The sequence below is a fragment of the Oncorhynchus nerka genome, unplaced genomic scaffold (genome assembly GCF_034236695.1).
Source record: "Oncorhynchus nerka isolate Pitt River unplaced genomic scaffold, Oner_Uvic_2.0 unplaced_scaffold_1102, whole genome shotgun sequence".
NCBI lineage: Eukaryota > Metazoa > Chordata > Actinopteri > Salmoniformes > Salmonidae > Oncorhynchus > Oncorhynchus nerka.
Window position 1 is genome coordinate 132,548 of NW_027040216.1, and position 24,247 is coordinate 156,794.

The following is a 24,247-nucleotide window of genomic DNA, read 5'->3' on the forward strand; positions in this document are numbered from 1 at the left end:
GATTTAACAAATGGAGGGTGAGGGAGAGCTTTGTACACATCTCTGTGTTTGGAGTAAAGGTGGTCTAGAGTTTTTTTTTTTTTCCTCTGGTTGCACATGTGACATGCTGGTAGAAATGAGGTGAAACGGATTAAAGTTTTCCTGCATTAAAGTCCACGGCCACTAGGAGAGCCACCTATGGATGAGCAGTTTGCTTATGGCCTTATACAGCTCGTTGAGTGCGGTCTTAGTGCCAGCATTGGTTTGTGGTGGTAAATCGACGGCTATGAAAAATATAGATGAAAACTCTCTTTGGTAAATAGTGTGGTGTACAGCTTATCACGAGGTACTCACCTCAGTCAAGCAGCTGTTATTGACAAATAGACTCAGAATGCCACCCCTTGTCTTAACGGATGCAGCCGATGCACGGAAAACCAACTGCTAATCCATGTTGTCGTTCAGCCAACTGTGAAACATAAGATCCAGATTAATGTCCCGTGTAAGATAGTCTCTAACGGAGCTCATCCAGTTTATTCTCCAGTGATTGATAGGATAGTCTCTAACGGAGCTCATCCAGTTTATTCTCCAGTGATTGATAGGATAGTAAGATCCAGTTTATTCTCCAGTGATTGATAGGATGTCCTAACGGAGCTCATCCAGTTTATTCTCCAGTGATTGATAGGATAGTCTCTAACGGAGCTCATCCAGTTTATTCTCCAGTGATTGATAGGATAGTCTCTAACGGAGCTCATCCAGTTTATTCTCCAGTGATTGATAGGATAGTCTCTAACGGAGCTCATCCAGTTTATTCTCCAGTGATTGATAGGATAGTCTCTAACGGAGCTCATCCAGTTTATTCTCCAGTGATTGATAGGATAGTCTCTCCAACGGAGCTCATCCAGTTTATTCTCCAGTGATTGATAGGATAGTCTCTCATCCAGTTTATTCTCCAATGATTGCACGTTGGCCACGGATGGGATGGATGGTCGAGGTGGGTTACCCACTCGCCGACTTGTGCACTTCTTTTGACCAGTAATATGGTGCCACTTGGGACGCAACACATAGTGTCACCTCCAAACCTGCATTGTAGCATGCTGGGTATAGTCTGGTAAATTACTGTGTATTGGGTTAACTCTAACCCTGTGTTACTGTGTATTGGGTTAACTCTAACCCTGTGTTACTGTGTATTGGGTTAACTCTAACCCTGTGTTACTGTGTATTGGGTTAACTCTAACCCTGTGTTACTGTGTATTGGGTTAACTCTAACCCTGTTACTGTGTATTGGGTTAACTCTAACCCTGTGTTACTGTGTATTGGGTTAACTCTAACCCCGTGTTACTGTGTATTGGGTTAACTCTAACCCTGTGTTACTGTGTATTGGGTTAACTCTAACCCTGTGTTACTGTGTATTGGGTTAACTCTAACCCTGTGTTACTGTGTATTGGGTTAACTCTAACCCCGTGTTACTGTGTATTGGGTTAACTCTAACCCCGTGTTACTGTGTATTGGGTTAACTCTAACCCCGTGTTACTGTGTATTGGGTTAACTCTAACTATCCCTTCTCTGTCATGTCTCCTCTAGCATACTGTAGGGTGGGTGTAGGGATCTGCTATGACATAAGGTTTGCAGAGCTGGCCCAACTCTACTCTAAGAAAGGTGAGGGTAACATGGTGTCTTACCAACCTGGTAACCATTGTAGGTAGAGGGGCAGAAAGGATCCCAAAGGGGCATGTATATAAAACTAATATGAAGTAGGGAATGTATTGAAGTTGTAATGAATGAACAGTGAGGATGTTGTTGTTATCTGTGTTCAGGATGCCAACTATTGGTCTACCCTGGAGCCTTCAACATGACCACCGGACCGGCCCACTGGGAACTGCTGCAGAGAGGAAGGTTGGTGAACATCTTAGAAAACCAAAGGTTTAGGAAACCAGTTTCTATTAAGTCATTTTCCATTTTAAAACCATTTGCTGTGTCCTGCTCATTGGCTCTTTTCTTCCTAAAGGCTGAGAGACACCGGTTTTAAAAGAGACACAGTTTGGCTGAGCGACACCGGTGAGTCATGCTCTAAAGGCTGAGCGACACCGGTGAGTCATGCCGTCTAAAGGCTGAGAGACACCGGTAGAGTCATGCCGTCTAAAGGCTGAGAGACACCGGTAGAGTCATGCCGTCTAAAGGCTGAGAGACACCGGTAGAGTCATGCCGTCTAAAGGCTGAGAGACACCGGTAGAGTCATGCCGTCTAAAGGCTGAGAGACACCGGTAGAGTCATGCCGTCTAAAAGAGACACCGCATGCCGTCTAAAGGCTGAGAGACACCGGTAGAGTCATGCCGTCTAAAGGCTGAGAGACACCGGTAGAGTCATGCCGTCTAAAGGCTGAGAGACACCGGTAGAGTCATGCCGTCTAAAGGCTGAGAGACACCGGTAGAGTCATGCCGGCTGAGAGACACCGGTAGAGTCATGCCGTCTAAAGGCTGAGAGACACCGGTAGAGTCATGCCGTCAAAGGCTGAGAGACACCGGTAGAGTCATGCCGTCTAAAGGCTGAGAGACACCGGTAGAGTCATGCCGTCCTAAAGGCTGAGCGACAAAGGCTGGCTGAGCGACACCGGTAGAGTCATGCCGTCCTAAAGGCTGAGCGACACCGGTAGAGTCATGCCGTCCTAAAGGCTGAGCGACACCGGTAGAGTCATGCCGTCCTAAAGGCTGAGAGACACCGGTAGAGTCATGCCGTCCTAAAGGCTGAGAGACACCGGTAGAGTCATGCCGTCCTAAAGGCTGAGAGACACCGGTAGAGTCATGCCGTCTAAAGGCTGAGAGACACCGGTAGAGTCCTAAAGGCTGAGAGACACCGACACCCGTCTAAAGGCTGAGAGGTAGAGTCATGCCGTCCTAAAGGCTGAGCGACACAGTCATGCCGTCCTAAAGGCTGAGAGACACCGGTAGAGTCATGCCGTCTAAAGGCTGAGAGACACCGGTAGAGTCATGCCGTCTAAAGGCTGAGAGACAACGGTAGAGTCATGCCGTCTAAAGGCTGAGAGACACCGGTAGAGTCATGCCGTCCTAAAGGCTGAGCGACACCGGTAGAGTCATGCCGTCCTAAAGGCTGAGAGACACCGGTAGAGTCATGCCGTCCTAAAGGCTGAGAGACACCGGTAGAGTCATGCCGTCCTAAAGGCTGAGAGACACCGGTAGAGTCATGCCGTCTAAAGGCTGAGAGACACCGGTAGAGTCATGCCAGAGAGTACTAAGCATCTCTGAACAGAGTACCAGCCTTACAAACCGATTCTACATCTCGAGAGCATCCTGACTGGATGTGTCAACGTCTGGTATGGCAACTGCACCGCCCGCGACCAGAAGACCCTACAGAGGATGGTGAAGACGGCCCACCATATCACTGGGGGCTCCCAGCCATCCAGGACATACATACCAGGCGGTGTCTTAAAGGCCTGATGAATGGCCAAAGACTCCAGCCACCCGAGACATGGATTGTTCTCAATGCTCCCGTTCGGCAGGCGGTACAGCAGGCGGTACCGGTGCATCGATGCTCAGACCAACAGACTCCTAAACAGCTTCTCTACCCTGTCCATAAGACTGTTAAATGGCTAACAACTACTGCTCCCCCTCACACCTACACTGCTGCTAAAATTCTTATTGATTAGATGTATTGTTGTCTCTACCTTCTTGCCTTTGTGTTGTTGTCTGTGCCCAATAATGTTTGTACCATGTTTTGTGCTGATACCATGTTGTGTTACTACCATGCTGTGTTGTCATGTGTTGCTGCCTTGCTATGTTGTTGTCTTAGGTCTCTCTTTATGTTGTGTTGTCTCTCTTGTCGTGATTTTGATTCCCAGTCCCCCTCCCCGCAGGAGGCCTTTTGGTAGGCCGTCAGTGTAAATAAGAATTTGTGTGTATTACTACTGGTCATTGATTATTGATTGCCATTATCATTAGTATGTATCTATTTATCCTGCTACCGATCACTATTACTCCTCTTTACATGTGTATATAGACTCAGCAAAAAAGACCTCGGCCAATAGCTCCGCCCCCCCCTGCAACTACTCGCCCAAGCCTCTCCAGGTTCTCCTTTACCCAAATCCAGATAGCAGATGTTCTGAAAGAGCTGCTTTAACCTGGACCCGTACAAATCAGCTGGGCTTGACAATCTGGACCCTCTATTTCTGAAACTATCCGCCGCCATTGTCGCAACCCCTATTACCAGCCTGTTCAACCTCTCTTTCATATCGTCCGAGATCCCCAAGGATTGGAAAGCTGCCTCAGTCATCCCCCTCTTCAAATGGGGAGACACCCTGGACCCAAACTGTTACAGACCTATATCCATCCTGCCCTGCCTATCTAAGGTCTTCGAAAGCCAAGTCAACAAACAGGTCACTGACCATCTCGAATCCCACCGTACCTTCTCCGCTGTGCAATCTGGTTTCCGAGCCGGTCACGGGTGCACCTCAGCCACGCTTAAGGTACTAAACGATATCATAACCACCATCGATAAAAGACAGTACTGTGCAGCCGTCTTCATCGACCTTGCCAAGGCTTTCGACTCTGTCAATCACCATATTCTTATCGGCAGACTCAGTAGCCTCGGTTTTTCGGATGACTGCCTTGCCTGGTTCACCAATTACTTTGCAGACAGAGTTCAGTGTGTCAAATCGGAGGGCATGCTGTCCGGTCCTCTGGCAGTCTCCATGGGGGTGCCACAGGGTTCAATCCTCGGGCCGACTCTTTTCTCTGTATATATCAATGATGTTGCTCTTGCTGCGGGCGATTCCCTGATCCACCTCTACGCAGACGACACCATTCTATATAATTCCGGCCCGTCCTTGGACACTGTGCTATCTAACCTCCAAACGAGCTTCAATGCCATACAACACTCCTTCCGTGGCCTCCAACTGCGCTTAAACGCTAGTAAAACCAAATGCATGCTTTTCAACCGTTCGCTGCCTGCACCCGCACGCCTGACCAGCATCACCACCCTGGATGGTTCCGACCTTGAATATGTGGACATCTATAAGTACCTAGGTGTCTGGCTAGACTGTAAACTCTCCTTCCAGACTCATATCAAACATCTCCAATCGAAAATCAAATCAAGAGTCGGCTTTCTATTCCGCAACAAAGCCTCCCTCACTCACGCCGCCAAACTTTCCCTAGTAAAACTGACTATCCTACCGATCCTCGACGATGTCATCTACAAAATTGCTTCCAACACTCTACTCAGCAAACTGGATGCAGTTTATCACAGTGCCATCCGTTTTGTCACTAAAGCACCTTATACCACCCACCACTGCGACTTGTATGCTCTAGTCGGCTGGCCCTCGCTACATATTCGTCGCCAGACCCACTGGCTCCAGGTCATCTACAAGTCCATGCTAGGTAAAGCTCCGCCTTATCTCAGTTCACTGGTCACGATGGCAACACCCATCCGTAGCACGCGCTCCAGCAGGTGTATCTCACTGATCATCCCTAAAGCCAACACCTCATTTGGCCGCCTTTCGTTCCAGTTCTCTGATGCCTGTGACTGGAACGAATTGCAAAAATCGCTGAAGTTGGAGACTTTTATCTCCCTCACCAACTTCAAACATCTGCTATCTGAGCAGCTAACCGATCGCTGCAGCTGTACATAGTCTATCGGTAAATAGCCCACCCAATTTACCTACCTCTTCCCCAAACTGTTTATATTTATTTACTTTTCTGCTCTTTTGCACACCAGTATCTCTACCTGTACATGACCATCTGATCATTTATCACTCCAGTGTTAATCTGCAACATTGTAATTATTCGCCTACCTCCTCATGCCTTTTGCACACATTGTATATAGACTCTCCTTTTTTTTCTACTGTGTTATTGACTTGTTAATTGTTTACTCCATGTGTAACTCTGTGTTGTCTGTTCACACTGCTATGCTTTATCTTGGCCAGGTCGCAGTTGCAAATGAGAACTTGTTCTCAACTAGCCTACCTGGTTAAATAAAGGTGAAATAAAAAATTAAAATAAAATAAATTTAGTGTCCTAAGTTTCATAACTGTGGCCTTAATTGCCTACCGTCTGTAAGCTGTTAGTGTCTTAACGACCGTTCCACAGGTGCATGTTCATTGTTTATGGTTCATTTAACAAGCAGGGAAACAGTGTTTAAACCCTTTACAATGAAGATCTGTGATGTTATTTGGATTTTTATGAATTATCTTTGAAAGACAGGGTCCTGAAAAAGGGTGGTTTCTTTTTTTGCTGAGTTTATTACCATTAGTATCTATCTATTTATCCTGCTACTGGACGCTATTAGTCCTGTTTACATGTACACTACCGTTAAAAACTTTGGGGTCACTGAAATTTAGAAGGTCAGTTTCCCGGAGTCGCCTCTTCATTGTTGACGTTGAGACTGCTGTTTTGCTGGTACTATTTAATGAAGCTGCCAGTTGCGGACTTGTGAAGCCTCTTTCTCAAACTAGACACTAATGTACTTGTCCTCTTGCTCAGTTGTGTACCGGGGCCTCCCACTCCTCTTTCTATTCTGGTTAGAGCCAGTTTGCTCTGTTCTGTAAAGGGAGTAGTACACAGTGTTGTATGAGATCTTTAGTTTCTTGGCAATTTCTCGCATGGAATAGCCTTAATTTGTTCAGAACAAGAATAGACTGATGAGTTTCAGAAGGAAGTTATTTGTTTTTGGCCATTTTGAGAATGTAATTGAACCCACAAATGCTGATGCTCCGGATACTCAACTAGTCTAAAGAAGGCCAGTTTTATTGCTTCTTTAATCAGGACAACAGTTTTCAGCTCTACTAACATAATTGCGAAAGGGTTTTCTAATGATCAATTAGCCTTTTTAAAATGATTAACTTGGATTAGCTAACAACGTGCCATTGGAACACAGGAGTGATGGTTGCTGATAATGGGCCTCTGTACGTCTATGTAGATATTCCATTAAAAATCAGCTGTTTCCAGCTACAATAGTCATTTACAACAACGTTTACACTGTATTTCTGATCAATTTGTTATTTTTCTTTTCAAAAACAAGGACATTTCTAAGTGACCCCAAACTTTTGAACGGTAGTGTATATATTATCGTAGTATTTATATATTCCTGCTACCAGTCACTTTTCAGCCCTGTTTCCATGTATATCCTGCTATCATGCACAGACTCACACTAACACTCACAGACTCGGCCTCCCGAGTGGCGCAGTGGTCTAAGGCACTACATCGCAGTGCTAGCAGTGCAACTAGAGATCCTGGTTCGTGTCCGGGCTCAGATCCTGGTTCGTGTCCGGGCTCAGATCCTGGTTCGTGTCCGGGCTCAGATCCTGGTTCGTGTCCGGGCTCAGATCCTGGTTCGTGTCTGGGCTCAGATCCTGGTTTGTGTCTGTGCTCAGATCCTGGTTCGTGTCTGGGCTCAGATCCTGGTTCGTGTCCGGGCTCAGATCCTGGTTCGTTTCCGGGTTAGTGGAGGGTTTGGCCTGCAGGGATGTTCTTGTCCCATCGCACTCTAGCGACTCCTGTGTCTCCTAACCCCTAGCTACATGTACCTACAGTGTCTGTCTCCTAACCCCTAGCTACATGTACCTACAGTGTCTACCAGTGTCTGTCTCCTAACCCCTAGCTACATGTACATACAGTGTCTGTCTCCTAACCCCTAGCTACATGTACCTACAGTGTCTGTCTCCTAACCCCTAGCTACATGTACCTACAGTGTCTGTCTCCTAACCCCTAGCTACATGTACCTACAGTGTCTGTCTCCTAACCCCTAGCTACATGTACATACAGTGTCTGTCTCCTAACCCCTAGCTACATGTACACTAACCCCTAGCTACATGTACCTACAGTGTCTGTCTCCTAACCCCTAGCTACATGTACATAGTGTCTGTCTCCTAACCCCTAGCTACATGTACACTAACCCCTAGCTACATGTACATAGTGTCTGTCTCCTAACTCCTAGCTACATGTACCTACAGTGTCTGTCTCCTAACCCCTAGCTACATGTACATAGTGTCTGTCTCCTAACACCTAGCTACATGTACCTACAGTGTCTGTCTCCTAACCCCTAGCTACATGTACATAGTGTCTGTCTCCTAACTCCTAGCTACATGTACCTACAGTGTCTGTCTCCTAACCCCTAGCTACATGTACATAGTGTCTGTCTCCTAACCCCTAGCTACATGTACCTACAGTGTCTGTCTCCTAACCCCTAGCTACATGTACATACAGTGTCTACCAGTGTCTGTCTCCTAACCCCTAGCTACATGTACATAGTGTCTGTCTCCTAACCCCTAGCTACATGTACATAGTGTCTGTCTCCTAACCCCTAGTTACATGTACATACAGTGTCTGTCTCCTAACCCCTAGCTACATGTACACTAACCCCTAGCTACATGTACATAGTGTCTGTCTCCTAACTCCTAGCTACATGTACACAGTGTCTGTCTCCTAACCCCTAGCTACATGTACCTACAGTGTCTGTCTCCTAACCCCTAGCTACATGTACATAAAGTGTCTGTCTCCTAACCCCTAGCTACATGTACATACAGTGTCTGTCTCCTAACCCCTAGCTACATGTACATACAGTGTCTGTCTCCTAACCCCTAGCTACATGTACATACAGTGTCTGTCTCCTAACCCCTAGCTACATGTACATACAGTGTCTGTCTCCTAACCCCTAGCTACATGTACCTACAGTGTCTGTCTCCTAACCCCTAGCTACATGTACCTACAGTGTCTGTCTCCTAACCCCTAGCTACATGTACCTACAGTGTCTGTCTCCTAACCCCTAGCTACATGTACCTACAGTGTCTGTCTCCTAACCCCTAGCTACATGTACATACAGTGTCTGTCTCCTAACCCCTAGCTACATGTACACAGTGTCTGTCTCCTAACCCCTAGCTACATGTACACTAACCCCTAGCTACATGTACCTACAGTGTCTGTCTCCTAACTCCTAGCTACATGTACCTACAGTGTCTACCAGTGTCTGTCTCCTAACCCTTAGCTACATGTACCTACAGTGTCTGTCTCCTAACCCCTAGCTACATGTACCTACAGTGTCTACCAGTGTCTGTCTCCTAACCCCTAGCTACATGTACCTACAGTGTCTGTCTCCTAACCCCTAGCTACATGTACCTACAGTGTCTGTCTCCTAACCCCTAGCTACATGTACCTACAGTGTCTGTCTCCTAACCCCTAGCTACATGTACCTACAGTGTCTGTCTCCTAACCCCTAGCTACATGTACATACAGTGTCTGTCTCCTAACCCCTAGCTACATGTACCTACAGTGTCTGTCTCCTAACCCCTAGCTACATGTACCTACAGTGTCTGTCTCCTAACCCCTAGCTACATGTACATAGTGTCTGTCTCCTAACCCCTATCTACATGTACACTAACCCCTAGCTACATGTACCTACAGTGTCTGTCTCCTAACCCCTAGCTACATGTACCTACAGTGTCTGTCTCCTAACCCCTAGCTACATGTACCTACAGTGTCTGTCTCCTAACCCCTAGCTACATGTACCTACAGTGTCTGTCTCCTAACCCCTAGCTACATGTACATGTCAGTGTCTACCAGTGTCTGTCTCCTAACCCCTAGCTACATGTACCTACAGTGTCTGTCTCCTAACCCCTAGCTACATGTACACTAACCCCTAGCTACATGTACCTACAGTGTCTGTCTCCTAACCCCTAGCTACATGTACATAGTGTCTGTCTCCTAACCCCTAGCTACATGTACATAGTGTCTGTCTCCTAACCCCTAGCTACATGTACCTACAGTGTCTGTCTCCTAACCCTAGCTACATGTACCTACAGTGTCTGTCTCCTAACCCCTAGCTACATGTACATAGTGTCTGTCTCTAACCCCTAGCTACATGTACCCCTACAGTGTCTGTCTCCTAACCCCTAGCTACATGTACCTACAGTGTCTGTCTCCTAACCCCTAGCTACATGTACATAGTGTCTGTCTCCTAACCCCTAGCTACATGTACACAGTGTCTGTCCCTAGCTACATGTACCTACAGTGTCTGTCTCCTAACCCCTAGCTACATGTACCTACAGTGTCTGTCTCCTAACCCCTAGCTACATGTACCTACAGTGTCTGTCTCCTAACCCCTAGCTACATGTACATACAGTGTCTGTCTCCTAACTCCTAGCTACATGTACATACAGTGTCTACCAGTGTCTGTCTCCTAACCCCTAGCTACATGTACCTACAGTGTCTGTCTCCTAACCCCTAGCTACATGTACACTAACCCCTAGCTACATGTACCTACAGTGTCTGTCTCCTAACCCCTAGCTACATGTACATAGTGTCTGTCTCCTAACCCCTAGCTACATGTACATAGTGTCTGTCTCCTAACCCCTAGCTACATGTACCTACAGTGTCTGTCTCCTAACCCCTAGCTACATGTACCTACAGTGTCTGTCTCCTAACCCCTAGCTACATGTACATAGTGTCTGTCTCCTAACCCCTAGCTACATGTACACTAACCCCTAGCTACATGTACCTACAGTGTCTGTCTCCTAACCCCTAGCTACATGTACCTACAGTGTCTGTCTCCTAACCCCTAGCTACATGTACCTACAGTGTCTGTCTCCTAACCCCTAGCTACATGTACCTACAGTGTCTGTCTCCTAACCCCTAGCTACATGTACCTACAGTGTCTTTCTCTGTAAATTTGGTACTGGCCCAGACCCAAAATGTAGCTTCTACAATATTGATATTAAATAGTGAACTGTCGGGTTGCAAGTTAAGCACTGTCACTGTGCATGAGACAACTTAAACTTGAATTCTGTCAAAACTGCTAAGCCACCAGCAGGGGGTGTCTGAAACACGCCGAACAGCAGACGGATGGCAGATGAACTGTAGAGCAACATTTGCTGTGTGTGGTCCTAACTCACACTCTTGTCTGTCTCTTGTCTGTACACTCTCCTTACCAGAGCTGTCTGATAACCAGGTGTACATAGTGTCCACGGCTTCCCCTGCCAGAGATGAGACAGCTACATGTACCTACAGTGGCCTGGGGTCACAGCACTGTCTGTCTAGTCCCTGGTGAGTACTGTACAGCCTGGGGTCACAGCACTGTTGTGTCTGTCCCTGGTGAGTACTAGACAGCCTCCTAACCCCTCACAGCACTGTTGTTAGTCCCTGGCTGAGTACTAGACAGCCTGGGGTCAAAGCACTGTCTGTTAGTCCCTGGTGAGTACTAGTGTCTGTCTCTACCTACAGTACATACGCCTGGGGTCACAGCACTGTTGTTAGTCCCTACAGTGAGTACTAGACAGCCTGGGGTCACAGCACTGTTGTTAGTCCCTGGTGAGTACTAGACAGCCTGGGGTCACAGCACTGTTGTTAGTCCCTAACCCCTGAGTACTAGACAGCCTGGGGTCACAGCACTGTTGTTAGTCCCTAACCCCTAGCTACTGTACATACAGTGTCTGTCTCCTAACGTGGCCTGGGGTCACAGCACTGTCTGTTAGTCCCTGGCTACAGTACTAGACAGTGTCTGGGGTCACAGCACTGTTAGTCCCTGGTGAGTACCTAGACAGCCTGGGGTCAACAGCACTGTACATGTGTCTGTCCCTAACCCCTGAGTACATGTACCTACAGTGTCTGGGGTCAACAGCACTGTTGTGTCTGTCCCTAACCCCTGAGTACCTAGAACCCCTAGCTACTGGGGTCACAGCACTGCTTGTTAGTCCTGTCTCCTAGTACTAGACATGCCTGGGGTCACAGCACTATACACAGTGTCTGTCTAGTCCCTAGCTACATGTACTAACAGCCTGGGTCTGTCAACAGCACTGTTGTTAGTGTCCCCCCTAACTAGCTAACAGTGTCTGTCCTGTCTGTCTCCTAACCCCTAGTGAGTACTAGAGTGTCAGCCTGGGGTCACAGCACTGTCTGTTCCTCCCCTAGCTACATGTACTAGACAGCCTGTCTCCTCACAGCACTGTTGTTACCCCTAGCTACATGTACCTACAGTGTACTAGACATGCCTGGGGTCAACAGCACTGTTGTGTAGTCCCTAACCCCTAGTGAGTACCTACAGTGTCTGCCTCCTAACCCCTAGCCTGGGGTCACAGTGTCTTTCTGTAAATTTGTTAGTCCCAAAATGGTGAGTACTATTGACATTAAATAGCCTGGGGTCACAGCACTGTTGTTGAGTCCCTTGAATTGTGAGTACTAGACAGCCTGGGGTCGAACAGCACTGATTGTTAGTCCATTTGCTGTGTGAGTACTAACAGCCTGGTCTGTCTCTTGTCTCACAGCACTGTTGATAACCAGGTGTAGTACTAGACAGCCTCCTACGTGGCCTGGGGTCACAGCACAGTTGTTAGTCCCTGGTGAGTACTAGACAGCCTGGGGTCACAGCACTGTTGTTAGTCCCTGGTGAGTACTAGACAGCCTGGGGTCACAGCACTGTTGTTAGTCCCTGGTGAGTACTAGACAGCCTGGGGTCACAGCACTGTTGTTAGTCCCTGGTGAGTACTAGACAGCCTCCTACGTGGCCTGGGGTCACAGCACTGTTGTTAGTCCCTGGTGAGTACTAGACAGCCTGGGGTCACAGCACTGTTGTTAGTCCCTGGTGAGTACTAGACAGCCTGGGGTCACAGCACTGTTGTTAGTCCCTGGTGAGTACTAGACAGCCTGGGGTCACAGCACTGTTGTTAGCCAGCACGTACTGTAGTGTGTGATGCCACATGCAGTGTCTGTAATCACACGGTAGTATCTTTTTCTGCGTTGTTGCCACAGAGACCAGTCCTGTGTGCAGAATGTGTTTTATTGGATGTGTGATGTGATTGAACTCATTTCTAACAGTTATTTTATCATGACAGGGGAGAGGTGATATCTAAGGCAGGGTCTGAAGAGACTGTTGTTTACGCAGACATTGGTGAGTGGTACCGGTGATGGTTCAGTGTGATTGAGTGGTCTCTTTGTGAACCATTATCCATTGTGAACCAGCACTACTATCCATTATCTAATTATCCAGCACCATATCCATTGTGACTAATGTAACTGTTTTGAGCCAGCACCATTATCCATTGTGACTAATGTAACTGTAGTTTGAGCCAGCACCATTATCCATTGTGACTAATGTAACTGTAGTTTGAGCCAGCACCATTATCCATTGTGACTAATGTAAATGTAACTGTAGTTTGAGCCAGCACCATTATCCATTATGACTAATGTAACTAATGTAACTGTAGTTTGAGCCAGCACCATTAGCCATTGTGACTAATGTAACTGTAGTTTCCTTGATCAGTGTCCTGACCTCTCCCTATGTGGTCTGTGTGTTTTTCAGACCTGCAGTATTTGGCCAACGTTCGTCAACAGATCCCCATCACAGCCCAACGCCGCACTGACCTCTACACTGTTAACGCAGTGCAGGAGGGATGACCTTTAACCCCTGAACCCTTAGCTATGAGGAACTGAGGCAATCAGTAGTTACAGTAAACAGACCTGTCTATTCTTGGTGAGAAATTGATAGCTGGAGAATGAGTGTTGGCTACACAGCTGTTTGTGCCAACAATACATGACTCCACTGTGACCGACAGTGGAGTAACAGTAGCAGCTGTGGAACCAGGAAATGTAGTCTGATTTTGAAGGTGCATGTAATAAAGTAGAATATCTTCGATGGAACCATTTTACACAAAGAGGATGTATGTCCTCTCTAATTTACACAAAGAGGATGTATGTCCTCTCTAATTTACACAAAGAGGATGAATGTCCTCTAATTTACTGTATGTCCTCTCTAATTTAAACAAAGAGGATGAATGTCCTCTCTAATTTAGAGGATGTATGTCCTCTCTAATTTACACAAAGAGGATGAATGTCCTCTCTAATTTACACAGAGGATGAATGTCCTCTCTAATTTACACAGTGTATGTCCTCTCTAATTTACACAAAGAGGATGAATGTCCTCTCTAATTTACACAAAGAGGATGAATGTCCTCTCTAATGTCCTCTCTAATTTACACAAAGAGGATGTATGTCCTCTCTAATTTACACAAAGAGGATGTATGTCCTCTCTAATTTACAGAGGATGTATGTCCTCTCTAATTTGTCCTCTCTAATTTACAGAGGATGAATGTCCTCTCTAATTTACACAGAGGATGTATGTCCTCTCTAATTTACACAGAGGATGTATGTCCTCTCTAATTTACACAGAGGATGTATGTCCTCTCTAATTTACAAAAAAAGGGATGAATGTCAATTTAAACAAAGAGGATGTATGTCCTCTCTAATTTACACAGAGGATGTATGTCCTCTCTAATTTACACAGAGGATGTATGTCCTCTCTAATTTACACAGAGGATGTATGTCCTCTCTAATTTACACAGAGGTATGTCCTCTCTAATTTACACAGAGGATGAATGTCCTCTCTAATTTACACAGAGGATGTATGTCCTCTCTAATTTACACAGAGGATGTATGTCCTCTCTAATTTACACAGAGGATGTATGTCATCTCTAATTTAAACAAAGATTTATATTCTTAGTGTAACATGTCTCATCTGTTTTCAAATCTACATCCAGTTCAATTAAATTCATTTTTTCCAAGAAATACTCATTCTGTCTGCTCTGTTCTTGTTCTCTGATTTAGAAAGACAACCTGGTTTAAAACATCAGCTATTCTGAGCATCGCCAGTGGCTGTAGACCACCTGGTTTAAAACATCAGCTATTCTGAGCATCGCCAGTGGCTGTGGCTGTAGACAAAACATCAGCTATTCTGGCTGTGGCTGTGGACCAGTGGCTGTGACACCTGGTTTAAAACATCAGCTATTCTGAGCATCGCCAGTGGCTGTGACCACCTGGTTTAAAACATCAGCTATTCTGACAACCTGGTTTAAAACATCAGCTATTCTGAGCATCGCCAGTGGCTGTGGCCACCTGGTTTAAAACATCAGCTATTCTGAGCATCCTGGGCTTTGGTTTAAAACATCAGCTATTCTGAGCATCGCCAGTGGCTGTGGCTGTAGACCACCTGGTTTAAAAAACATCAGCTATTCTGAGCATCGCCAGTGGCTGTGGACCACCTGGTTTAAAACATCAGCTATTCAACCTGGCTGTTGGTTTAAAACATCAGCTATTCTGAGCATCGCCAGTGGCTGTGGACCACCTGGTTTAAAACATCAGCTATTCTGAGCAAGTGGCCCACCTGGTTTAAAACATCAGCTATTCTGAGAGCATCGCCAGTGGCTGTGGACCACCTGGTTTAAAACATCAGCTATTCTGAGCATCGCCAGTGGCTGTGGACCACCTGGTTTAAAACATCAGCTATTCTGGCATCGCCAGTTGTACCAAAAACATCAGCTATTCTGAGCATCACCTGGTTTAAAACATCAGTGGCTGTGGAAAACCACTATTCTGAGTTTGGTTTAAAACATCAGCTATTCTGAGCATCGCCAGTGGCTGTGGACCACCTGGTTTAAAACATCAGCTATTCTGAGCATCGCCAGTGGCTGTGGACCACCTGGTTTAAAACATCAGCTATTCTGAGCATCGCCAGTGGCTGTGGACCACCTGGTTTAAAACATCAGCTATTCTGAGCATCGCCAGTGGCTGTGGACCACCTGGTTTAAAACACATCAGCATAGTGGCTGTGGACCACCTGGTTTAAAACATCAGCTATTCTGAGCATCGCCAGTGGCTGTGGACCACCTGGTTTAAAACATCAGCTATTCTGAGCATCGCCAGTGGCTGTGGACCACCTGGTTTAAAACATCAGCTATTCTGAGCATCGCCAGTGGCTGTAGACCACCTGGTTTAAAACATCAGCTATTCTGAGCATCGCCAGTGGCTGTGGACCACCTGGTTTAAAACATCAGCTATTCTGAGCATCGCCAGTGGCTGTGGACCACCTGGTTTAAAACATCAGCTATTCTGAGCATCGCCAGTGGCTGTGGACAGTGGCTGTGGACCACCTGGTTTAAAATTCATCAGTGGCTGTGGATGGTTTAAAACTGAGCATTCTGAGCATCGCCAGTGGCTGTGGACCACCTGGTTTAAAACATCAGCTATTCTGAGCATCGCCAGTGGCTGTGGACCACCTGGTTTAAAACATCAGCTATTCTGAGCATCGCCAGTGGCTGTGGACCACCTGGTTTAAAACATCAGCTATTCTGAGCATCGCCAGTGGCTGTGGACCACATTTCATTCTCTTTATCATGACAAGATCAAAACGCATCAAACAGACGAGATGCATCACAACCGGTTTGTTTCTATTATTTCTGCAGCAAACGCACAGTATCTGTCTATAACAAAGATCATTATTGCTGCACGAAACAGTATCTTTATATAACAAAGATCCATAATTGTCATGGAGTGCCGTGTGTAGCGAGAATTAGGAAGTGAGGGGGTAGGAGTGGTACTGTAGGTACCTGGCCATTGTAAGAACAGGGATGGTCAGTGTGATCCAAACAACAGTAAGCAACACTATCATTATTATACACTCGTATTCACTTAGAGGCAATCTGCAGTTGCTTCATCCATACCCATTGATTCTTGACGAATAAATGCCTCTTAGTTCAACTGTCTTACCCCCATCAGAACCCAAAATATTAGGGCTCTATTCAATCAGCTCTGCTTTAGCCTGCATCAGTGGAGGCTGCAGAGGGGAGGACGGCTCATAATAATGGCTGGAATGGAGTGAATCAAATCAAATAGTTATTTGTCACATGCGGTGGATACATGTGTAGACCTCACAGTGAAATGCTTACAAGCTCCTTATCCAACAGTGCCGTTTTAAGGGGGAAAAGTAAAGTTAAAAAAATACCAAACACGTGTTTGATACCATTTAAAGAGCATGGCGCTGACAGAGATGGTCGCTTCGCATTCTTAGGAAACTGCAGTATTTAGTTTTTTTTAATGTATGAACATTCCACAGAGCACCATTATATCCATTATTAAAAAATTGAAAGAATATGGCACCACAACAAACCTGCCAAGAGAGGGCCGTCCACCAAAACTCACAGACCAGGCAAGGAGGGCATCAATCAGAGAGACAACAAAGAGACCAAAGATAACCCTGAAGGAGCTGCAAAGCTCCACAGCGGAGATTGGAGTATCTGTCCATAGTACCACTTTAAGCAGTACACTCCACAGAGCTGGGCTTTACGGAAGAGTGGCCAGAAAAAATCCATTGCTTAAAGAAAAAAATAAGCAAACACATTTGGTGTGGCCAAAAGACATGTGGGAGACTCCCCAAACATGGAAGAAGGTACTCAGATGAGACAAAAATACAACTTTTTGGCCATCAAGGAAAACGCTATGTCTGGCACAAACCCAACACCTCTCATCACCCCGAGAACACCATCCCCACAGTGGGAAGCATGGTGGTCGCAGCATCATGCTGTGGGAAACTGGTCAGAATTGAAGGAATGATGGATGGCGCTAAATACAGGGAAATTCTTGAGGGAAACCTGTTTCAGTCTTCCAGAGATTTGAGATTGGGACTTCTGTCATCATGCAGTGCTTTCAGAGTCACAGAGACTTGGTATGGCGTGTCTAGTCACAGAGACTTGGTATGACGTCTCTAGTCACAGAGACTTGGTATGACGTGTCTCTAGTCACAGAGACTTGGTATGACGTGTCTCTAGTCACAGAGACTTGGTATGACGTGTCTCTAGTCACAGAGACTTGGTATGGCGTGTCTCTAGTCACAGAGACTTGGTATGACGTGTCTCTAGTCACAGAGACCTGGTATGACGTGTCTCTAGTCACAGAGACCTGGTATGACGTGTCTCTAGTCACAGAGACTTGGTATGACGTGTCTCTAGTCACAGAGACTTGGTATGACGTGTCTCTAGTCACAGAGACTTGGTATGACGTGTCTCTAGTCACAGAGACTTGGTATGACGTGTCTCTAGTCACAGAGACTTGGTATGACGTGTCTCTAGTCACAGAGACTTGGTATGACGTGTCTCTAGTCACAGAGACTTGGTATGACGTGTCTAGTCACAGAGACTTGGTATGACGTGTCTCTAGTCACAGAGACTTGGTATGACGTGTCTCTAGTCACAGAGACTTGGTATGACGTGTCTCTAGTCACAGAGACTTGGTATGACGTGTCTCTAGTCACAGAGACTTGGTATGGCGTGTCTCTAGTCACAGAGACTTGGTATGACGTGTCTCTAGTCACAGAGACTTGGTATGACGTGTCTCTAGTCACAGAGACTTGGTATGACGTGTCTCTAGTCACAGAGACTTGGTATGACGTGTCTCTAGTCACAGAGACTTGGTATGACGTGTCTCTAGTCACAGAGACTTGGTATGACGTGTCTCTAGTCACAGAGACTTGGTATGACGTGTCTCTAGTCACAGAGACTTGGTATGGCGTGTCTCTAGTCACAGAGACTTGGTATGACGTGTCTCTAGTCACAGAGACTTGGTATGACGTGTCTCTAGTCACAGAGACTTGGTATGACGTGTCTCTAGTCACAGAGACTTGGTATGGCGTGTCTCTAGTCACAGAGACTTGGTATGACGTGTCTCTAGTCACAGAGACTTGGTATGACGTGTCTCTAGTCACAGAGACTTGGTATGACGTGTCTCTAGTCACAGAGACTTGGTATGACGTGTCTCTAGTCACAGAGACTTGGTATGACGTGTCTCTAGTCACAGAGACTTGGTATGACGTGTCTCTAGTCACAGAGACTTGGTATGACGTGTCTCTAGTCACAGAGACTTGGTATGGCGTGTCTCTAGTCACAGAGACTTGGTATGACGTGTCTCTAGTCACAGAGACTTGGTATGGCGTGTCTCTAGTCACAGAGACTTGGTATGGCGTGTCTCTAGTCACAGAGACTTGGTATGGCGTGTCTCTAGTCACAGAGACTTGGTATGGCGTGTCTCTAGTCACAGAGACTTGGTATGGCGTGTCTCTAGTCACAGAGACTTGGTTGAGTGTTAGTTGTGCCTTGTTTAAAGGTCTGCATGACCTGACCTGTCTATGGCCTTCTATGGTTTCATTGTTCTAATCCTGGGGGACTAACTCATTCCATGGAGGGCTTAGTGTCTGCTGGTTGTTTCCTTTCAATAAAGCAATAGACAACCATGTGAGGGTAGTTACTATTCAGTGACCTTTATTCATCAATCAAGTACAAGAGAGGAGCCAAAACACTCGGCCCTCTGTGGAATGAGTGACACATTGTAATCTATTCCTTTTGGCAGACCGCTGACTTCTCCTCTCTGATCTCTGACAGACCGCTGACTTCTCCTCTCTGATAGACCTCTGACTTCTCCTCTCTGATCTCTGACAGACCGCTGACTTCTCCTCTCTGATCTCTGACAGACCTCTGACTTCTCCTCTCTGATCTCTGACAGACCGCTGACTTCTCCTCTCTGATCTCTGACAGACCGCTGACTTCTCCTCTCTGATCTCTGACAGACCGCTGACTTCTCCTCTCCGTGATCTCTGACAGACCGCTGACTTCTCCTCTCCGTGATCTCTGACAGACCGCTGACTTCTCCTCTCCGTGATCTCTGACAGACCGCTGACTTCTCCTCTCTGATAGACCTCTGACTTCTCCTCTCTGATCTCTGACAGACCGCTGACTTCTCCTCTCTGATCTCTGACAGACCGCTGACTTCTCCTCTCTGATCTCTGACAGACCTCTGACTTCTCCTCTCTGATCTCTGACAGACCGCTGACTTCTCCTCTCTGATCTCTGACAGACCTCTGACTTCTCCTCTCTGATCTCTGACAGACCTCTGACTTCTCCTCTCCGTGATCTCTGACAGACCGCTGACTTCTCCTCTCCGTGATCTCTGAACTGGAGGCATGAATTTAAATACTTTTTTCAGACCAAACACTTTTTATTTTTACATTGGTCAATTATATGTGAAACCTGTAAGGTAAAACATTCTGTAGGTTGTTTCTCTATTCAAAATGCTCATCCTGTCTTCTGGAAAGGCTAATCTTGTCCACAGGCACAGGTATTTTCAGTAGTAATGAAGGCATGCTTCTGAAAGGGTCAAAGGTCATAACTCAGCTGTAGCACAGTCATAGGAGGTCATAGGTCATGCTCAGAGTTGTGCGTCTGATATCATGCAATGGTTCATGTAGGTTTGATCTGAGGGTGCATTCCAAATGGCTCCCTATTCCCTATGGGCCCTGGTCAAAAGGAGTGCTCCCTATTCCCTATGGGCCCTGGTCAAAAGAAGTGCACCCTATGGGCCCTGGTCAAAAGAAGTGCACCCTATGGACCCTGGTCAAAAGAAGTGCACCCTATTCCCTATGGACCCTGGTCAAAAGAAGTGCACCCTATTCCCTATGGACCCTGGTCAAAATAAGTGCACCCTATTCCCTATGGACCCTGGTCAAAATAAGTGCACCCTATTCCCTATGGGCCCTGGTCAAAAGAAGTGCACCCTATTCCCTATGGGCCCTGGTCAAAAGAAGTGTACCCTATTCCCTATGGGCCCTGGTCAAAAGGAGTGCTCCCTATTCCCTATGGGCCCTGGTCAAAAGAAGTGCACCGCGTAGGGAATAGGGAGCCGTTTGGGACAGACTTGTTCTTCAGTTGGTACAGCATTAACGTTATAACTAGGGAGATACAAGCATTCTTTAACCACAGAACCTGGATATCTAATGGAAATACATCGTAGGTGCTAACCATTTGTACTGTGGTTTTGCTTGCCAAATGGCACCCTATTCCCTACATAGTGCACTACTTTTGATCAGGGCCCCATAAGGGTCTGGTGAAAAGTAGTGCACTATTTAGCGTCTGGTTCCATTTGTGACACCATCATAGTTTTGTGCTCTGTGGAAGAGGCTGTATTATTGTTAGCACTCGTTATAGGTTTTAGACAGAACATTTATTATTGCTTAGGTCAAAGGAACATTCTAAAATATGGAGATATGAAATACATACATTAGTTGGAGGATTAGAGGATCAGAGAGTTAGAGGGTTGGAGGAGGGTTAGAGGAGGGTTGGAGAGTTGGAGGAGGGTTGGAGGAGGGTTGGAGGAGGATTGGAGGAGGATCAGAGAGTTAGAGGAGGGTTGGAGAGTTAGAGAGTTAGAGGAGGGTTGGAGAGTTAGAGGAGGGTTGGAGAGTTAGAGGAGGGTTGGAGAGTTAGAGGAGGGTTGGAGGAGGGTTAGAGGAGGGTTGGAGAGTTAGAGGGTTGGAGAGTTAGAGGAGGGTTGGAGAGTTAGAGGAGGGTTAGAGGAGAGTTAGAGGAGGGGTTGGAGGAGGTTGGAGAGTTAGAGGAGGGTTGGAGGAGGGTTGGAGAGGAGGAGGGTTGGGAGGGTTGGAGAGTTAGAGGAGGGTTGGAGGAGAGTTAGAGTTAGAGGGTTGGAGAGTTAGAGGAGGGTTGGAGGAGGGTTGGAGAGTTAGAGGAGGGTTGGAGGAGGGTTGGAGAGTTAGAGGAGGGTTGGAGGAGGGTTGGAGAGTTAGAGGAGGGTTGGAGGAGAGTTAGATAGTTAGAGGGGGGTTGGAGAGTTAGAGGAGGGTTGGAGGAGGGTTGGAGAGTTAGAGGAGGGTTGGAGGAGGTTGGAGAGTTAGAGGGGGTTGGAGGAGTTAGAGGAGGGTTGGAGGAGGGTTGGAGGAGGGTTGGAGGAGGGTTAGAGGAGGGTTAGAGGAGGGTTGGAGGAGGGTTAGAGGAGGGTTAGAGGAGAGTTGGAGGAGAGTTAGATAGTTAGAGGGTTAGAAGAGAGTGAGGAGGATTAGAGGAGGATCAGAGAGTTAGAGGAGGGTTGGAGGAGGGTTAGAGGAGGGTTAGAGGAGGGTTGGAGGAGGGTTAGAGGGTTAGAGGAGGGTTGGAGGTTAGAGGAGGGTTAGAGGAGGGTTAGAGGAGGGTTGGAGGAGGGTTGGAGAGTTAGAGGGTTAGAGGAGGGTTAGAGGAGGGTTGGAGGAGGGTTGGAGAGTTAGAGGTTAGAGGAGGGTTGGAGGGTTAGAGGTTAGAGGAGAGTTAGAGGAGGGTTGGAGAGGGTTGGAGAGTTAGAGGAGGGTTGGAGGAGAGTTAGATAGTTAGAGGGGGTTGGAGAGTTAGAGGAGGGTTGGAGGAGGGTTGGAGAGTTAGAGGAGGGTTAGAGGAGGGTTGGAGGAGTTAGAGGGGGGTTGGAGAGTTAGAGGAGGGTTGGAGGAGGGTTGGAGAGTTAGAGGAGGGTTGGAGGAGGGTTGGAGGAGGGTTAGAGGAGGGGTTGGAGGAGGGTTAGAGGAGGGTTAGAGGAGGGTTGGAGGAGGGTTGGAGGGGGTTGGAGGAGGGTTAGAGGAGGGTTAGAGGAGGGTTGGAGGAGTTAGATAGTTAGAGGGTTAGAAGAGGTGAGGAGGATTAGAGGAGGATCAGAGAGTTAGAGGAGGGTTGGAGGAGGGTTAGAGGAGGGTTAGAGGAGGGTTAGAGGAGGGTTGGAGAGTTAGAGGAGGGTTGGAGGAGGGTTGGAGAGTTAGAGGAGGTTGGAGGAGAGGGGGTTGGAGGAGGGTTAGAGGAGGGTTAGAGGAGGGTTGGAGAGGAGGGTTAGAGGAGGGTTAGAGGAGGGTTGGAGGAGGGTTAGAGGAGGGTTAGAGGAGAGTTGGAGGAGAGTTAGATAGTTAGAGGGTTAGAAGAGAGTTAGGAGGATCAGAGAGTTAGAGGAGGGTTGGAGGAGGAGAGGTTGGAGGAGGGTTGGAGAGTTAGAGGAGGGTTGGAGGAGGGTTGGAGAGTTAGAGGAGGGTTGGAGAGTTAGAGGAGGGTTGGAGAGTTAGAGGAGGGTTTGGAGGAGGGGAGGGTTGGAGAGGGAGGGTTAGAGGAGGGTTAGAGGAGGGTTGGAGAGTTAGAGGAGAGTTGGAGGAGAGTTAGATAGTTAGAGGGTTAGAAGAGAGTGAGGAGGATTAGAGGAGGGTTAGAGGAGAGGTTAGAGGAGGGTTAGAGGAGCTAGAGAGTTAGAGGAGGGTTGGAGAGTTGGAGGAGGGTTGGAGGAGGGTTGGAGAGTTAGAGGAGGGTTGGAGGAGGGTTGGAGAGTTAGAGGGTTGGAGGAGAGGAGGTTGGAGGAGAGTTAGATAGTTAGAGGGGGTTGGAGAGTTAGAGGAGGGTTGGAGGAGGGTTGGAGAGGAGGAGGGTTGGAGAGGGAGAGTTAGTTGGAGGAGGGTTAGAGGGTTAGAGGAGGGTTGGAGGAGGGTTGAGGAGGGTTGGAGGAGGGTTAGAGGAGGGTTGGAGGAGGGTTAGAGGAGGGTTAGAGGAGGTTGGAGGAGTTAGAGTTAGAGGGTTAGGAGAGTGAGGGAGGATTAGAGGAGGATCAGTTAGAGGAGGGTTGGAGGAGGGTTAGAGGAGGGTTAGAGGAGGGTTGGAGGAGGGTTAGAGGAGTTAGGTTAGAGGAGGGTTAGAGGAGGGTTAGAGGAGGGTTGGAGTTGGAGAGAGTTAGAGGGGTTAGGAGGGGGTTAGAGGAGGGTTGGAGAGTTAGAGGAGGGTTTGGAGAGGAGAGTTAGAGAGGGTTGGAGGAGGGTTGGAGAGTTAGAGGAGGGTTGGAGGGTTGGAGAGTTAGAGGAGAGTTAGAGAGTTGGAGGAGGGTTAGAGGAGTTGGAGATAGTTAGAGGGGTTAGAGGAGGGTTGGAGAGTTAGAGGAGGAGGAGGGTTAGAGTTAGAGGAGGTTGGAGAGTTAGAGGAGGGTTAGAGGAGGGTTAGAGGAGGGTTAGAGGAGGGTTGGAGGAGGAGGAGGTTAGAGAGGGTTGGAGGAGGGTTGGAGGAGTTAGAGGAGGTTGGAGAGTTAGATAGTTAGAGGGTTAGAAGAGAGTTTAGAGGAGGTTGGAGGAGAGGAGGGTTAGAGGAGGGTTGGAGAGTTGGAGAGTTAGAGGAGGGTTAGATAGTTAGAGGTTTGGAGAGGGTTAGAGGAGGGTTAGGGAGGATCAGAGGAGTTAGGAGGAGGAGGGTTAGAGGAGGGTTGGAGAGAGGAGGGTTAGAGGAGGGTTGGAGTTAGGGTTAGAGTTAGAGGAGGGTTAGAGTTAGAGGAGGGTTGGAGGAGGGTTGGAGGAGGAGGGTTAGAGGAGAGTTAGAGGAGAGGAGGGTTAGAGGAGGAGGTTAGAGTTGGAGAGTTAGAGGAGAGTTGGAGGAGGTTAGAGTTAGAGTTAGAAGAGAGTGAGGAGGGTTAGAGGAGAGTTGGAGAGAGTTAGAGGGTTAGAGGAGAGCTAGAGAGTTAGAGGAGGGTTGGAGAGTTGGATAGTTAGAGGGTTAGAGGAGAGCTAGAGTTAGAGGAGGGTTGGAGAGTTGGATAGTTAGAGGGTTAGAAGAGAGTGAGGAGGGTTAGAGGTGAGTTGGATAGTTAGAGGGTTAGAAGAGAGTGAGGAGGGTTAGAGGAGAGCT

General features: G+C 47.4%; 1 protein-coding gene and 1 long non-coding RNA gene across 2 annotated transcripts in view; both read left to right on the plus strand.

The window, feature by feature from the left end:
* nit2 (nitrilase family, member 2) overlaps positions 1-24,247 on the plus strand; it is a 69,693-nt gene that overhangs the window by 6,701 nt on the left and 38,745 nt on the right. Inside the window, exons 6-7 of the mRNA XM_065016173.1 lie at positions 1,561-1,635; positions 1,794-1,872. Of these exons, the coding sequence (XP_064872245.1) occupies positions 1,561-1,635; positions 1,794-1,872 (154 nt within the window). The remainder of the gene's footprint in view (positions 1-1,560; positions 1,636-1,793; positions 1,873-24,247) is intronic.
* Positions 12,570-13,697, plus strand: LOC135570106 (uncharacterized). The gene is made up of 3 exons (XR_010463429.1): positions 12,570-12,601; positions 12,806-12,861; positions 13,273-13,697. It is a non-coding gene; the product is annotated as an uncharacterized LOC135570106 (long non-coding RNA).